The 18495-nt window shown below is 45.4% G+C and overlaps 1 protein-coding gene across 1 annotated transcript in view; it reads right to left on the bottom strand.

Moving 5' to 3' along the window:
- Positions 1-222: 222 nt before the first annotated feature.
- The window catches only part of HTR2C (5-hydroxytryptamine receptor 2C), a 695149-nt gene continuing 676876 nt past the window's right edge, over positions 223-18495 (bottom strand). Inside the window, exon 3 of the mRNA XM_078685927.1 lies at positions 223-2689. Within this exon, the coding sequence (XP_078542053.1) occupies positions 1857-2689 (833 nt within the window). The 3' untranslated portion in view covers positions 223-1856. The remainder of the gene's footprint in view (positions 2690-18495) is intronic.

Genomic DNA, 18495 nt, shown 5'->3' with positions numbered 1-18495 from the left:
GTGAATTTAGCACCACAAACCCTTTGCTGATACATCTTGCAGGGGAAAAAACACGCTTTCTACTGCAGTACTTTTTCAAATTTTTCAGAAAACCCCCCACAATTTGATGCATTTTGGCCGATTTCTAGGTGCCCTCCAGGGGAAATCCGCAAACCATGGGTCCCTTTAGAATCCTCAAGATGTTGAAAGAAAAGGACGCAAATTTGTGGAAAAATAGTTACAGAGCCCAAGTGCGAACTATCCCAAACAGCCAAAAAAGGCTTAGCACAGGGGAGAAAAGGCATAGCAATGAAGGGGTTAAACAAAAATTACGGACATCAGTTCTTAGTAGCATAAGTTTAATTGTAAAAATGATTTAACCCTTTTCAAATGACTGAGAAAATAAATTAACTAAGAAACTTTAATACAGCTATTTGGTTGCTGTGAATAAATGGATTTCAGCATCAAAAGATACCTATTGTCGATGATAAAAAGAAGTTTTGCAGGGAGACATTCTAAGTCATTCACAAAATTCCTTTGTTAAAGAGGAAAGAATGTAATGGTAATAAGGCAGTCCTTTTGCATGTTGTTCTACACGTCACATTTCATAATGAAAACATCTTTAAAATGATGTTTCTCATATTTACAATTTCCATATAATTGTGAACAGTAAACAATGTTTTACGTTCTACCATAAATGTCAACATCAAAAAACAAAATGGGAACCATTCTTTAATCTTAGCTGCACAAAATTGATATTCATTTCCAGGCCCACTATCAACGCTCCTGTTTTTACTTTTGTGCAGTGACAAATGAACTATTCACATATGTGCTATAAGCTATTTTCATTCAACTTATTGCTAGTACTTTAAAAACTGTAATCGTTTTTATATTACATTTTCTCCACAAAACATGTGCTATGCACTTGACCTAAAGCATATAACACAAATATAAAACAAGATTTGTTGAGTGTCCTCTACCATGTACAGTACTTAAAATCAGAATGAGGTACAGTTATTTAGGGAGTCAGCAATTAAGTAGAGGTTCCTATTCGGAGTATTAGGATGAGTGTAACAAAAAGCAGGAAGAAGAGCGGACATGGAAGACAGAGGCAGGCATTTAAAGTTCATAACAAAAGGCAAAGTGTGATCCATAGCCATTTATGAGCTGCTGTTTGGGTTGATGGCTAAAAGAGATCTTTAATGTGGTCTGGTGCCTGGTCTTGTTGGTTTGCACTGTTGTAGATGCATTTGAATTAACATTTATTACCTAAAGACAAGTGTTGTAAGCAACTTATTGTACATAACACATGCTGTACATGTTGTGTTGGCTTCTCCTAGCTAAAGCAAGACCATGCCATCCTGTAAGAAATAGCTGGTATATCAATTAAAAATAACGAGATACAATTTGTCAATGCTTGCTTCATTCGCTGCACAATCATTTCTAATACCTCTCCAGGTAAACGGAACACCAAAAGAAATTCTCCACATTTTAAATAGGATAGACTTTTCAGATTGTTACTTTGTTCACTTGTGCAACTAAGATTACCAAACTCCCAACATATGGCGACTGTCACCTTGAGTTAAAAATATACTGTATCCGCCGTTTTTAAGCCTTTTTATTATACCAGTGACTTTCGAGTTATTTCTGCAAACACCCACCTGAGACAGATATTTAGCAGTTTTTTCATGCACAAAGATTGAAAATAAGCTTTTGTGTCCATCAGGTAAGCAAAGTAACTATTATTTTTGGAGGTATTACAAAGAACCTTTAACTTCACTGGACTGTAGAGACGTATTAAAATGAAAAATACTGCTTTCTGTATGCATTATTCACATTGTCAGACCTAAAGTGCCCAGAGGTCTTTGGGTCTTTTATCACACACAGCTAACTCTTTCGCTAACAATATTACAGCTATTTATTGATAGCTCTGAGGTTCCAACTTGCATTTCTAAGCCCTCCTCTGTCTCGTCCAGATCCATGCTGGTTAGCTCATTGCCATTTCGATAACTACTTAAATTAAGGTCTTTTCCATACAAAGCTGTTGATGCAGCATTGGTGCTCTGGTTTGGCTGCAGCACTGATTGCTTACTGGTGTTGTACCGACAGCGGATGAAGTTGGCGAATGCTCGTCGGTAGGTCCTGTTGAAGAGTGTGTATACCAGTGGATTTATTCCTGAAGAGACATATCCCACCCAAACAAATACATCCAGAAGTTCCACAATGAGATCCTTGTCACAGGCCTCCTTGCACAGAACTGACATAATGTTTGTGATGAAGAAAGGGCACCACATTATTAGAAATAGAAAGAAGACAATCCCAAGGACTTTGGAAGCTCTTCGTTCATTGTTAATTGCCTGCATGGTCCCTTTCCGGAAAAGGACAGCTTCCTTGTTTATTGGCGAGTTTAAGTGCGATGCGCCCTCATGGTTTTGAATCATTGAAATGTTTTCTGCAGTGCTGTCTTTTTTTAAGCAATTGAAACTGCTCCTCCTTTGCTTTGGTACCTCCTCGTACATAAACACTGTTGCTTGTTTCTGAAGAACTTGAATAGTCAAGCAGTAAGTAAACACCATGATGATAAGGGGGATGAAAAATGCCACGAACGATCCAATTAGAACAAAGTTTTCATCGTCCATGACGCACCTTCCATCTATTAACATTCTGGATTCATCTTGAAGGCCCATGACGGGGATTGGCATTGAAATTCCTGAAATCATAACAATAGGAAAAGTCAATGTTACGAACAGAACAAAATGCCGTGGGTTCATGCAACATGTGTCGTTCTCAGTATGGTACACTATTCAAGCTATTCAGTCTGGCAACTTTCCATTTCATATCTAAAACACCATTGCTCGAAAACTTGTAATTAGTAGTGATATAATCATACTTTGAAACACCGTTAATTTTCTGCCTGTTGCTTATGAATAGAAGAGAGTAGATAACGTCACAAGTCAGATTGATCATACATATCAGTCAGTAGCCTATCAGAGAGAAAATGTGGACAGCCCAATGTCAGCAAATGCCCCTCAGATAGACAACCCCACAAGCCTCATGTCATTTTCACTAATAACAATCCTGTTTCACCTTTGATTGCTTCTCCTGAGCAGCACAGCAACTAGCAGAGAAATATGATGAAAAACTTCACCAAAATTACACTTAGTGCCAGATGTACAAATACTTTTTGTAGTTGGAAACGGTCCAATTTGCAGAATTGAGGCATTTGCAACCACAAAAGTACCTTTTCATGTGTACAAGGCTACATTTTGTGATTTGGTAACACGCCACTAAATCAAAACAAATCGCAATTTAGGTTTGCGTCAAAATATGGATTTGGTATTTGGAAGGGCATCTCTTTCAAATACCAAATTGGATTGATATTTATTATTGTTTTGAGACCGAATTCCTGTTGCAAATCATTAATCTTTTACCACCGTGTTTGAGGAGGTGGTAAGCCATTTGCAAATGGGATAAGGTCCACAAGTAATTCTATCCCCTTGTGAATGTTGACAAAAACATTTTTTAAGAATAGGCTGGGATAGTCTCAAAAAATTTAACTTACACCTTTCATTTAAAAAAAAACAAAAAACATTCCGTTTCCTTAAAACGGATTGCATAAAAAAGCTTTATTTGAAGCAATTGCAGATATGGTGGTCTGCTGACCAAGCTGAGATGTCCGCAATTCACGGTGACCTACCTCATTATTATTCATGAGGTAAGTCAAATTAGTACATAAATCAGTTAGCAAATTATCACATTGGTCACAAGATTTGACCAGCACTTTGAAACCAGTTCTTAGTACACCTGCCCTCTAGTTCTTTTCTCCTGCCAGTGGCCACCAGGTTAACACACATTATAAGACCATACAAAGCACCATTTGGAGCTTTTATTCCAAGACCCGTTCATAAGACTGGTGTTGATATTCTCTTGCTGCCTCCAGGGCTAAAATCTTGCCAGAGAAGTCAAATTGTCTGAGTGGTAGAAGCTTTTTATGGGACCAAGAAAACAGTTGTTTGCAAGAATTACAGGTGATCATTGTGTCATGTCCTTTAGGCTAGTCCTGTCAATTATGCCCCCTTTTCCATACATTGTCCCATCCACACGTCCCATCCACACGACTATAACAGTTCTGTAAAAGTTACCTTTTACCTAGTAGTTTGCTCCTGTCCCTTTGACACCAAACTCTTAGTATTTTATCATAATCTCTGTACCTGACATACATAAACATGTCCTCTGGCACTGCAAAATTATTCTGTATCAGGGTCACCACTTTTTTCATTCATCGGCCAACAAGCCTGCTGTGCATGATCGCATTGTTGTAGAAAAACATTTATGGTTGTTTTAAAAACATATCAATTCTTGAAGTAACCCTGGAGTGATCACTCTAGGTTATAAGACCCTTATTTCTACCTGCAAATTAGAGGAGAATTCCTTCTCAGCTTGTGGGATGTCATCCTCAAAGCAGAGATGGGGTCCTTCATTCTCTACTATCAAGTGCGGGGGTTGGTTCTTCCCTAGGGGATCCTTGGCTATATGTACATATATATATATCTATACACATGCTACATCTACATATCTAGGCTAGGTACATTTAGGCAACTTACGTAGGGTGTGCAGTAAAGGAGTATGCAAGTGCTACTGTCTTATCTGAACTGTATATGTTAATCTTCTTAGCAGTATGGTAGAAATGTATCTACTGTTTAATATATTGGTACTTACGATTTCTTTCGTATGCTTCTGTCTCCTGATTGTCGCAGCTAATATGTTTTACACAAGACGGATGCTGGACCAATAAATACTTATTGAAATGTCCTAAACACCATCCTGTGTATTTTCTACGAATAAGCAAGCACGAGTGCCTGAGCAAAAAGTACTGTACTGTTTTCCACGATCCCTGAGGAATCAGGGCTGTCATGTTCAGTGTTTGCCAGAAACTACCTACACCACTGTTAGAAACAGGAGGGTAGTAGTGACACTTAGACCTAGATGTTCTAATGGCTGACATATCCCGTGGGGGTGTCCGGAAGCGGTTTGAACAACAAGCCCTCAGTTTAGGTCATCCAAAACCCGCAGGTCCTGGGAATTCCTAGGAACTACACAACAATTTGGTATTAGTTCCAACTTCCCTCTGGACTTTTGGACTGGTTGCTTGTGACCACTGGTCGCGTGCGCACCTTAGTGACCCCGAGCGCGCAGAGTCCTCAGTGAAGCGTGCACACATCCCGGGAGGGCAGGAAATTACAGTTTTTCACGCCGCCGCCGCTTGCGTTTTAAAGGCGGCGGCGGCGCGAAAGATGTTAATTTCCTGGTTTGCGAGTAGACATTCCATAGCAAGTGGCTCTTGCTACATTTGATTCTTAATGGGCTGCAGGCTCTTTGTGGGCCTTTGTAACCATAAGGGGCAGAGTCCCTGCCCATGTCCGTGACGATGGCTAGCAGGCGGAGCATCTGCCCAGGGGGTCTGCCTACATGCTCCTGTTTCAGGCCATTGGGCCTCCCAGTCTCGCCAAGGGGGCCGCGAGCGTGCCCCTGCTCCCTGACTGTCACAACCAGAGGGGGCACAGTGACTGCCCATGTCCTTGCGGTGGCAGGTCTTGTGCAGAGCTACATTTGGTGCGGCAGGTGAACCCGTTCTCCAGGGTGTATGAAGCCTTTTGAGCCAACAACAGAGGGCGCCAGGTTGGGCCGGGAGGCTCATTGCAGAAGTAGCCTCATATAAAAGTAACACCGTCAGACAAAACGGGCGAAGAAGGGGAGGGGGTGGGGGGAGCGGTTGTTGTGGCTTGACAAACTGGGTGTCATTTGTGTGCGCGCCTCCATCCCACCTGACACATTCCATGGAGAGGGTGTTGGCCTCATTCAGAGCCAACAGTGGACCACATCCAAAGCATCACAGTCGCAGAAATAGGTGAAGAGGTAAACTACTTAATTCCCTTTTGTTGCCTCTGTCCCTCCCCTTTGCCATCATGTCTCCCACTGTTTACCTTCTCTTTGTCCACTCTTTCTTTTTCTCTTCTGCACCTTCCTTTCTCCTGTACTTCCGTTTTTACCCTTGTCCACCACTTTCCACTTTTCCGTCATGTATTCCTCTGTCACGCTCTCCTGTTGACGCCCTTTATTTCTTTCTTGTCTCCCACCCATCAGCCCTTTCCTCACTCCCACTCTTCATTATTTTCCTCACTCCCATCCTTTATTCCCTTGTACCCTTTATTCCCTTCCACCCTTCATTCCTTCCAACCTTCATTCCCTTCTACCCTTCATTCCTTCCACCCTTTATTCCTTCCACCCTTTATTCCCTTCCACCCTTTATTCCCCTTCCACCCGTTATTACCTTCTACCCTTTATTCCCTTCTACCCTTCGTTGCCTTCCTCACTCTCACAATTCATTCCTTTCCTCTCTCCCACCATTCATTCCCTTCCTCACTCCCACCCTTCCCTGTCCATCTCTCACTCTCTTACTTCCGGTCACTGATCCTGTAGTCCCGCCCTTCCTTCTAGTTTGCTTCACGTTACTAACATACACACATCCTTGAGTCTGGATCCGAACTGTTGAAGTTAGTATTCACTATTTCTATTTAATTTGCTGTGAGTTCTTGCTCATGCCTAATTTACGAATGCTGTGTTTTTCCCTGTGGCCCTTCTGGGCCTAACACCGCAGTTGGAGACTTTCGATTATGAGTTTAAATAAATTCAGCGTTTGACAAAGTTCGGTATAATGGTGCATAACGTAGCTCGGATGTTTTGCCCAGAAGATTTATTAGTGTTTTACCATCGGGAAGTGTGTGAAGTTTCTCAGTTTACGATAAGGGCTATCACACCTAAATGATTGAAGCAGCAAAATATGATGAGAGCCTAGCCCGAGGGTTGTGATAAAGAGCTTTCACCGATCAAATAAACCCCAGACCAATCCCTCTGCTTGCCACTACCTCCCAGAGATACGACCAGGAGACCCTACCAAATGCTTCTCCCGCATCCAGGAGTATTAGTGCCTTAGGGTTTTGTGTTTTTCCGGTCATATCAAACAGGGTAATAATCCTGCGAATTGTGATCAGAAGTCCCCCTTTCCTGTCTGAAACCATGCTGGACTGGGGAGACAAGTCAGATAATAATGGCCTGTAGCTGTGCTGCCAGAATTTTTGAATACATATTAGAATCATTATTTATAAGTGTAATCAGCTGATATGAACCTAATACTCGGAGTTTCTTATTTTTCTTCGGAAAAATAATTATTTTGGCCATAGCCCAGGTCTCGGTAGTACCCCCTCTGGACCTGCTGAAATAAACCTGTCATGTAAATTTTGAGTATGGCAGAGAAGGTTTTGTAAAAATCCCCTGGAATAAAATGTGTCCCAGTGGCCTTCCTTGACTTTATATTGGTGATAGCAAAGTCTACCTCTTCTTCTGAGATGGGTTATCTAACATCTCCCTATCGTCAGCCTCCAGGGCATCTTCAAAACCGAGGGACAAATACCCCTCTATCATGTTAGTTATTTCACTTACATCCTTAGAATACAGCTGTTGATAAAACCGTTGACAGGCTAACTGTATTCCTGCTGGATCTGATTGTAGACCCACCAATGGATCACGGATTTCCTTAATATGGCCACACATAGTAGTTAGGCTAGTTCTAATTGCCAGGAGCTGCCCAACCTTCTCATTATATTCATAAAACTTTTCTCACCACAAAATATATTTATCTGTGGCTTTTCTTGCAGTAATATCAGCGATTGCAGCTCTGGCTACTGCTACTTTCATCAGCAAATATTCTATCCCTTGCCTTGTTGATACCAAATCGACCAATTTTGATTATGCCTTTGCCAAACTTGAATAGACGTCTGTCATCTGCAATTTCTCTTTTTTCTGCTGCTATATGCTGTACATCATTGTTTCACCCCTCAAACAAGTCTCGAATGTGTCCCAGATGCCAACAGCAGAAGCTTTACCATGGGTTTCCATCATAAACTGTGGAATCCACGATTGTATATATCTTATATATTCTGAATCTAATAGCAGAGTCCTCTAAAATGACCAGCTGCGGTCCACCTGAGTGTAAAAGTTATTTCAACCTCAAGCATCAATGGATTAAGGGCTGACATAACCCTAGGGAATTTAAAAATTCGATAATGTGGCACCATAGGTTAGCTAGGGCCCTATAGACTTTCGTTTTCCTACCTTGATAGGCTTTAGATTCTAGTTTAAGCTGCCTATTGGCTAAATTAATATTAAAATCCCCACATAAATAGGTGGCAAAGGCCATGATTGCAATGGAGGAGCTGCACAAAATGGCGACCGCCACTGGAGAAGCGAGATAAGCCCACGCGCTACTAGTGGCTGCTACCGTATGGCCTGCTGCAAAGAGGAGTCCCCCCCTGCACTTCCACTCCTGTGGCACTGGTGACTGCGATGCAGCCGCCTGCATCAACCGACAACCCGCTGTGCGGCCGGCACAAAGAGCCCTGCTGCGTCAGTGGACAGAGGGCAAATACACCACCCACATGACCGGTGAGCGGGGGGAAAACGAGGCGGCCCTGGGGGAATCTGTTGGTGGCAGGAGTCCCCCAGATCCTGGTGGAGCAGACCACTCTTAGCTCAGAGATAGCATTCTGGTGCCTTGGCTGGCAGGCCTAACCTTGACATGGCGGCCAAAGTCACATCGCCATTCTAGATACTCGAGGGTGTCCTAGAGGTACCCCCCCAATGACTTTGCCTGCACAAATAGAGCAATAACAAGGAGAGGGAACCAGAACCCGGCACCCCAACCACAGCTATGCCGATCCGCATGACTCCACTTGAGGTGACAGGAAGCTACAGAGTACATCTCTAGATCTGTCACCAATGTATAGCGGCCAATCCAGGGTGCAAAGGGGTTATAAAGTGTGGATCCTGCGATCAGACAGCGACCCTGGCGTAAAAAGGAAGGAGGGCACAAACGCTTCATGAGACCAGCACCACACTCATAGACACAGAAGAACCACTGCAAACGCACCTATGCCACTGAAGACGCCTGCTAAAGTCTATAACTTTTTTTTGCCAGCTGATAAAAGACAAACAACGGTGCAGGGGGACTCCACGGACACCATGGCACGGACGAGAGAAGACCTGATGACATCCCTACGTGAGTTTGAGTGGGAGCTGCACGTGGAGCTTAACCAAGACATCAAGGCCTCCATCGAACAGCTCAAATCGGACCTGACTACACGAGTGGCGACGCTTCAGCAAGATATGGACTCAGTGGGCACGAGAGTGCTGGATCTGGAGACTTACACCCAAGACCTAGACAAACGGTCCGCGGACACGCAGGAGCTGCTGCAGGACCTACAGAAGCAACTACAGCTGGCACTGCTGAAGTCAGAAGACTCAGAGAACAGGGCCCATGAGAGATAATATTGAGATCTGAGATCTGGAGGAAGGGGCGGATGGGTAGAACCTGGAGGCCTTCCTTGAGGGTCTCTTCGCGGAAACCCGCATCCCTCCGAGAACTGATGGCGGCCACGTGATGTTCTCCCAAAAGTTCAACTCCTTCAAGGTAAAAGAAGCCGTACTGCAAGAGGCCCGGACAAAAAGCGACATCTCCTTTCAGGATTTTCACTGTAACGTTTATCAAGATTTGTCCACCGCAAAGTTGGCGAGGAGGCAGCAGTTCCGGCTCATCAGCACAAAACTCAGAGACAAGCACATAAAGTACAGATGGACATATCCGTTAGGTCTGAGCTTCGAATATAAGAATAAGATGCGCCACGTCATGGAGTTCAAGGAGGGAATGCGGATACTGGGTCTCAACTCTGGAGATGCCGGGAACACGCAGGATACGTCGGGGGAACATACCGAGACACCCAGAGAAACCGTCAGTTGAGCACAAGTCTGAAAGAAGGGCATAAATGATCGACACCACCCATGGAGTCTATTTCCGGATTGTCGATGAATAACGGCTGCGATAGCCTACATAGACAGAGCTCCTCTTTGAAACTACGACCTCTCAAGAGTCACAATGTGGGGTCAGATCCTCCGGGAACAGGTCAACACTAAGACACTCTCCACAGGAACTATCCACTTAAGAAAGAGTGAAGTACTCCCCCATCCGGAGGCCCATGGCAGAGTTGAGACAAATTCTTAGGGACATTAGTCAAAGCCCTATCTGAGGAATGCCGGTACCGATCAACACTTGAACACTAAACGATGGCGAACTTTGTTGATATCTTCAGAAGCCAGGATGGGTGCGGACGAGGAATCTGGTTGAGTCACCCTCCAACATGCCCAGACGTGGGGTGGCCCACTCCGGCGACGATCCACTTTTTATTCACCCCAACTGGTTGTTGGTATTGTTGGGGTCTTATGTTCTGTTTTTGGTGGGTGGGGGAGTGGACATGGTGCTGGCTTGTGGGGCACAGAGAGAGGCTACCCAATCTAACATGTAAAGGTACCGTGAGGGGAATTGGGCTAGAGAGGTCCCTAGCAGGAGGTCACAGTCTCGATGCAAAGGGGGGGACCTTGGCCGTCGGATGAGATGAGGGGATGAGGGATAATGTAAAACAATGGTGATCTTCATAGTATCAAGGAACGTTAGAGGACTAAACTTGCCACTCAAGCGGCAAAAAATCTGGAAATACCTTACAGATCACTGCTTTGAGATCGTGGCACTCCAAGAGACACACTAAAAAAGAGAGGAGCAGCTGAGACCTTGCCATAAACAATGCCCCCTTATCTATCGCTATTCCGCCACCACTAAACACCACATGGTAGCAAAGCTGTATTCTGCAATTCTGGCAGGGCGGCTGAATGACCTTATGCCAGAACTTATCCACCCGGATCAGTCTGGCTTCATACACAGGCGGCAAACCCACGACAACATATGTAGAACGATCCACCTGATCGAAAAGGTGACGAAACGCAAGATTCCAGCGGTTCTCCTGTGTTTGAATGCCTCAGCATTAAACCACTGGCATTGAGTATTAGGAAGAAACCAGAGATAAAGGGGATCCCTTTAGGTGGTGACACCCACAAAATCGCAATTTTAGCTTACGACATCCTTCTATCCCTCACAGATCCAACACTTTCACTTGCTACCTTACAGAGGCAATTAGTTAGGTTTGAGACAGTGGCAGGGTTTAAAATCAACCTAGATAAATCGTCAATTCTTAATCTCACCCTCCCTGAGACCGAGGCCCAACGGTTACGGGAACATACTCCCTTTCAATGGTCCGAGTGTTCCCTTCAATACCTGGGTATCCAGCTGACTCCCCGACTAGAGGGACTATACAAGGCTAACTACCCGTCGCTTCTCTGACAGGACGAGCTCAAACAATGGAAGCCTCTTTTCATCTCCTGGCTGGGTCACATTCATGCGATCAAAATGACAGTCCTCCCTAAATTTCTGCATCTCTTTCAGGCCCTACCCATTGAACTAGATAGAGATCTTCTACCTAAAATCCGATCTCTCATCACCCGGTTCATCTGGCAGGGTGGAAGGGCCCGCTTATCTTTCCATACATTGTGACGGACGAGAACACAGGGTGGGGTAGGCCTTCCGGATTTCGGCCTCTACTATAAAGCTGGCCAACTAAGAATAGTGGCAGAATGATCCAAATGTGAGTCGGAAAAGCATTGGCTGCATGTGGATCGGGCCATTGCGGGGAGGGTGATCTGGGATCTCATTTGGAAGCCCAAGAGGGAAAGGCTCACCAACGCCTACATTAGTACCCCCACACGCACTTCACTGAAGGTATGGGACTCCATAACAGTGGGAGAGGAGTGGATCACGTTTCCATCCCCATACACCCCGATTCATTTCAATCCAGACTTTCCCCCGGCTCTTCAGGAGGGCCCCTTCAATCACTGGCGAGACGGCGGTTGCCTCATGCTATCAGATCTTTTTTACAACTATGATATTTTAACATTTGTGTCCTGCAAGAAGGAATTTCACTTAGATCCAGATGAACACTACCACTACCTTCGACTCAAACATTGGACTCTCACTCCCCAATTCTACAAAGCGGCTATAAGGGAGACAATGGGTTTTGAAAAGTTTATGCAGAAGGTGGGTGCTATGAGAGGCGTTATCTCCTTACTCATGGCCTCCAGAGCTCTATGCCCTAGGTACATGGCCCTGTGGCAGGGGGTAGTGAAGAGTGACATCTCTGATTCAGAATGGGCAGGCCTGTGGTCATACATTGCCAAATCTAACCACCCCCTAGAACTGCGAGAAGCTCATCTAAAAACACTGACGGATTGGTATCCATATCACTCCAAACTTAAACAAATTTCCCAAACACCTCTGATTTATGCTGGAGAGGTTGCGGTCTCCTCAGTGACTTCCAACATATAAAGTGGGACTGCCCTACAATCTTTCCCTTTTGGGAAGAAATCCTTTCACACATTAAAAGCTTGCTGGGCTATCCCAAACCCACATCTATGGAGGGAGTACTTTTAGGCATACAAGACCCATCCCTAGAACACCAAACAACGGCTGACAAGGCCATCATGTGGACCTGCATTGAGACAGCTAAAGTGTCTTCATTTGGCATGCTAGGCTCTGGAGGATAATTTGTCTCGAACGTATGACGGATATCTTCTGAGACGATTATAAAAATGTTTTAATACAAATGGGGGCCACTGATCGCTTACCTGACTAAAGGCCTACCTCTGTTGTTTTTCCCACCCTCTATACGAGAAATGCACCTCTTCCAATTCTAGTTCATACACCGAAGGTCATCAGGGACGCCTCCAGGAAACACCAGTAGGGATACCTCAGACACAGTCCGATCCACACAGTGCAACAAAGGGTACCGCTCACACACCTCGTGAAAAGTGTACACTGCATTTCAGCCACCACCACCATTTTTTGTTTGGGGAGGGGGCTTGGTCTAAGAGGGTTCTTCCACATTGGGAGGGATAATCCTCTATACTCATCACAAAAGAAAGATGGGTGAGGTACATACGTTACTTTTTTCTGTAACTGCAATAAGCTAGGCCTATACAATGTTGAAAACTGTACCTTAATTAGTATAGACTTGAATGAGAAAGGCCTGGGGCCATGTTACTGTACCAATGTGTATTTCAAATGCCAACAAAAACAAGTTTGAAAAAAAAAAGAACCTTTAGTCTGGCAGGATTAAGCAAAAACACTTGACAGCCATCCCACTGTGGAGGAGATAATATCTGGTGCAACCGCCACCTCCTCTCAACTGTGGCATGGCAGAAATCAAGCCGAACAAAAAAAGCTTATGTGAGCGTTTAGCTTCTTACAGAGCTTTTTCAAATACTGCCAAAAAGAAATAAAAATCGCCCTAGTTTTTTCCACCTGATCCGCCTGTCGAGCTTTCCTCAACATTAAAGAGAACCTGTGTGCTCATTGTACCTCCACGTCCCAGGTCCAATTGGGAAGATCTGGAAAAGCTTCCTTAGGCAGACCAAGAATGAACGCCAGTGTGTCACTCTTTTCCACATTTTCGGCTACACCCAAGAATTGCAAGTTGTTATTCCTCTGGCGATTTTCAAAATCTTCTCACTTCCATTGAACGTCAACCAGCTGAGCGTCATGTTCATCTACATGTGCTTCTAGCTTGCCAGCGGCCTCCTCTTCCACCACTGTCCATGCTTCTACCACAGACACTCTCTCCACCAAGTCTGAACACATCTTATTAACTTTACATATTCCCCTCTGAAGCTTTTTAGTAGCTAGATGAGCCATAAGATTTTCTGCCCGAGCTTACCCCCGCACTTGTTTTAATATGCTGTAGATAAGTTCCATAGTGGGGGAGTCATTGCAGCCTACAGGGTTCTCGTCTTGGGTAGGCCCCAAGTCTCTTCATATACTTGTTGGGTTGTGGAGTAGTCCCAAATCAACTGCTGGTGAACAGCTGAGCCTGCATTGGTGAAGCAAGCTGAAGTAGCCCCCTTTCTGGTAAGTCTGTTCCTTGTTTCTGCGACTTCAGAGTCACTAGACGTTTCTGCATTTTAGGAAGCTTAACACTACTGCTTATACTACCTCCGAAGCCCCCAGAACACAAGTCTTCTGCAAATAGTTCCTCACTTAGCCCTGACAAAAAAGATTTTTCACATTGGTCTGGGGAATGGGAAAACAGTATGCCCTATCTTGCTAGGGCTTCGCCAAGTCCCCTCTAGCCCTTGGACAAATGTAGTTGGGAGTACCTCTTTTTGCTCTCCTTTACCCAAACTAGTCAAGGATTGGAGAGATACAGTTGTTGACTCCCCATGTGGCAAGCTTTTCGCCACCAAGCCTGCTAGGCTGGGTATCAATTCTCCAGGAGTAGTATCTGATATTGAAAGACTACATCGCAATCATGGCAAGTTACTCACAGTCTTACCCGGGCCAGATTCTTCTGCCTGTTTTCCATGAGCTCCTTCCACTTCTGCAAACCACGCAGGGTGAAGTGTGGCTCCGGAAGTAAAAATCGCATGAATTACTGGGTGCTTTAGTTCTGCGTGTCTTTATTGGCTAGACGTAACCTGGAGATCCTTCTGTGGTCTCAGCTTCTCTACTGCTGTTCCCGGTTTCGCTTTCAATTTGCTCTCTGTGTTGATTTCCTCTGCTCCTCTTCCCCATCCCCCCCATAGTTTGCCGAGGAAGGAGCGGTACCGTTGTACTTGCTGGCAGCATGTCTTTCCACTCTTTCTCCTCCTCCTTCTCCTTCTCTTTCACCACCTTGCTTGGCCGAGGCGGTTACATCACCTTGCCAAAGCCGAACCGATCAGTCACACCAATGCCAGAGCAATAACCAATCAGAATCTCGCTGATCGTACAATGGGACCAAGCAGAAGATGTAGGCAATCAAATGAAGCCACCCACATAATGCGGTGATGTAAGGTAATTTCTCACTATTTACCTACAGGATGCCATCTCATATAGGGTCAAGACTGATTTGCATAAGGCTGGGTCCAACCTGGAATGGCATGGTGAGCAAAAAAACGATGGATTTAGGCCCAGATCTCTGTACTGGGGTGAATGTGTGACAACGTTATGCATTCTTTCCATCAATTGTTCTTTTTGCATTTGTCACCCCGAGTGGGACGGGTATGCTCAGACGTGAGTCCCGTGCTCCCCATGCCACTGGAGTCAAGCTATCCTGGCTGATGAGAGCTGAAAGCCCGAAATCAGTCCTAGGATGCTTTATTCCAGTCCAGGGAGGACCTGACCTGGCAGTTCGGGTTGGACTGTTCCCATTGGGCGCAGGGTCAAGACTGATTTGCATTTGGCTGGGTCCAAACTGGAATGGCATGGTGAGCAAAAAAATGATGGATTTAGGCCCAGATCTCTGTACTGGGGTGAATGTATGACATTGCTCTGCATTCTGTCCATCAATTGTTCTTTTTGCATTTGTCACCCCGAGTGAGACGGGTATGCTCAGTTGTGAGTACTGTGCTCTCCCTGCCACTGGAGTTAAGCTCTCCTTTGCTGATGAGGGCTGAAAGCCAGAAACCGGTCATAGGATGCATGTTTCCAGTCCAGGGAGGACCTGGCCTGGCAGTTCGGGCTGGACTGTTCCCATTGGGCCCAGGGTCAATACTGATTTGCATATGGCTGGGTCCCTACTCGAATGGCATGGTGAGCAAAAAAACGATGGATTTAGGCCCAGATCTCTGTACTGGGGTGAATGTATGACATTGTTCTGCCTTCTGTCCATCAAATGTTCTTTTTGCATTTGTCACCCCGATTAGGGCGGGTATGCTCAGACATGAGTGCCTTGTTCTCCATGCTACTGGAGTCAAGCTATCTTGGCTGATGAGGGCTGAAAGCCCGAAACCAGTCCTAGGATGCTTGTTTCCAGCCCAGGGAGGACCTGGCCTGGCAGTTCGGGCTGGACTGTTCCCCACTGGTGCAGGGTCAAGACTGATTTGCATTTGGCTGGGTCCAAACTGGAATGGCATGGTGAGCAAAAAAATGATGGATTTAGGCCCAGATCTCTGTACTGGGGTGAATGTATGACATTGTTCTGCATTCTGACATCTCATATTGCCAGAACCACTGGAGCCTCAGAGAGTGGTTAGACATGCATCCTAGGTAGACGCCATCTTGCTGCATTTTCTTTTTGAGTGATACCAATGAGAACCACTAGGTTCCAATAGGTTTAAAGGTTGCTTTTGTATCCTCCTATGTGTAAAGCCTTTATGCAGCACTCAAACAGTAACAAAGTAAAAACACAACACACTAAAAATCCAACAGCAATTCAAAAGATATAGTAACATTCTGTAAATAAAATTACAACAAAATGACCAAAATGTAATAGTGTGTAATGAGTTCGGTCATTTTAAGTGAAAATAGCACCAAAAAACACCAAGTGCCATTCTTGGATGTCTGATCAGTGTGGCCCAGTCGCAGTCACAAAAAATTCAGGCCGAACACAATGAAGCACAGGTCTGATACAGGGATCAAGAGCATCTTAGTGAAGAGATGTTCAAGTACTGCTTGGAGCCTGAGTTGCAGCTCTGCATTTGCGGGAGCATGGAGGACATAATTGCAGTCACAAGAGCTGGTCATCGCTTGAGCTTTTCATTGGTGGGAGATGCGGGTAGTCTCTGGTTGGTGTAAAGACCAGTTTTCCATCAGAACATGGTGTTGATGGGAGATGCAGTGAAAGTTGCGGACTCAAAGCGGCTGCCTACGGTCATGAGAAACCCCAAACCTCTGTATTTTCACGTGGAGCTTGTTTTTGAAGCAGGAGGACTACACGCTGATGCCAGTCAAGGGTCCAGGATATGGGAGACACATTTTGGGGATCTGGACTCATTCCAGCATAGAAGAAGGAGGGCTCGGCAGGTCTAATTGGTGCTAGTCAGCTGGGCCATTGCAGGGAAGGCCACTGGAAGCTTGTGTGTCAATTTAGCTCAGACTGGAGGTCAGCCAACTAACTCTTGGAGTCACTTCTTGGGATCCTGATTACAAGGCAAGCAAGCCCAGTCTTCTTTCTCGAGACAGCCGGGCAGTCCTTTCTATGAATCATCCACAGGCCCAGGAATGTTCTGATGAGGTGGAAGCCCAGGTCTCCGATGAATATGTGGTCTATGGAAGTGATGGCATGGGGTGCGATGAGGTCAGCGATGGTAGGTGCGAACGACGTGCAAGGTCCGGGATTCTGTAGGAGAGGGTGCCACAAAGTGAGGTTCTAGGGTTGGTCTGGATCTGTAAGTTAAGGTGTTTGGTGGTGGAGGTGGAATCACTCGTGGTGAAGGTGGAGAGTCGATGGGAGCTCGTGTTCAATGGCGAGTCCTAGTCCTGGGCAGTCGGGGAGGTCCTTCCTCAGGATCTTTATCCATCAGAAAAGGCGGTGGTGATGTTGGGGGCAGAGGAGGCTTGATCCAGGTTTCAGTGAAGAAGTCGACATCTGGCGAGAGGGTGTTGAGAAGCTCTCAGACCTCTACGGCATCTCTGTGCAGGGAGCGCACATTGAGGAGGATGCACTTAAGAGCTTTGGTGGTGTTGGCATTAGACATGGGGGCGGAGACCGTAAGGGTGCGGTAGGTGGTGCAGGTCTGGTTGCAGTGATGGAAGGAGAACTGGCCGTGGGTGGTGTTTGGAGTGGGCAGCTGGCAGTTGCTGTTCCTCCTAGGGTTGAGTGCGAGGATGGCTGCTGAGACATAGGGAAGGGCGGTTAGAGATTCACGGTCCATGGCACTGGTTGCGGTCAGGCACATGCGGCTTCATAGCTGGGAGGCAGGAGTGCTAACCGGCAGAGGAGGGGCCACAGGGGCAGTAGCCGCGGTAAAGGAAATAGGCACGTGGGACACAAACAGGCCAAACAAAACAGGGAGACAGAAAAAAACAGAACAAGGCACAATAACAAGATACAAGTCATAATAACAAGGCACTAACAAATGACAAATAACAAAGATGGAAGACAGATAAAAAAGACCACCAACACAGAAACGGACAACAGCGGACCAGTAGAAGAGCAAGGCTCTCCCACAGGGCTACCAGGGATGAGGCGCAGGCAGGAGCCTGGGGGTCAAAGAGGGCCTCGAATACCTACCAGGCAGAGATGAACGGGGTCAGCCGCAGTGTCACAGACAGCGGAGCTGTTGGGGGGAGAGCAGGTCTCTGACCAGGAGGTCTTGGTTAATGTCATGCACATAGGACATCAAGCTATTAAGTTATGGATGGTGAGTGGTCACTATCTTGCTGTAAGTCCAAGGTGAGCTATTCACAGTCAAGGAAACACAGAGATACAGAAGTCACAATCAAGGTAACGAGGCTTCAGATTGCATAGCTTGCTTTGAGCAGTAAGCCAATCCCCAGAGAAAATATTAGATATATATGTTGTTACTTCGCATGGTTTTACATCAGCAGGCATAACACTTCTTTGAGTATATTGGGTGTACCTTTACACTGGGAGTTGGCAATATTGGGATTGACTATACTTTGCGTCATTAAAAGTAAGAAAATTGTAAAAATACATTTGAATGTCCATAGATATTTTTATATACATATATATTTGTGTATATGTGCCTTTTTTATAACTATAAAAATAATGTTAAACGTTTCCTAGTGATAGTTATATTAAT

The sequence above is a fragment of the Lissotriton helveticus genome, chromosome 4_1 (assembly GCF_964261635.1).
Source record: "Lissotriton helveticus chromosome 4_1, aLisHel1.1, whole genome shotgun sequence".
Lineage (NCBI taxonomy): Eukaryota > Metazoa > Chordata > Amphibia > Caudata > Salamandridae > Lissotriton > Lissotriton helveticus.
This window is presented reverse-complemented; position numbering and strand designations above follow the sequence as displayed.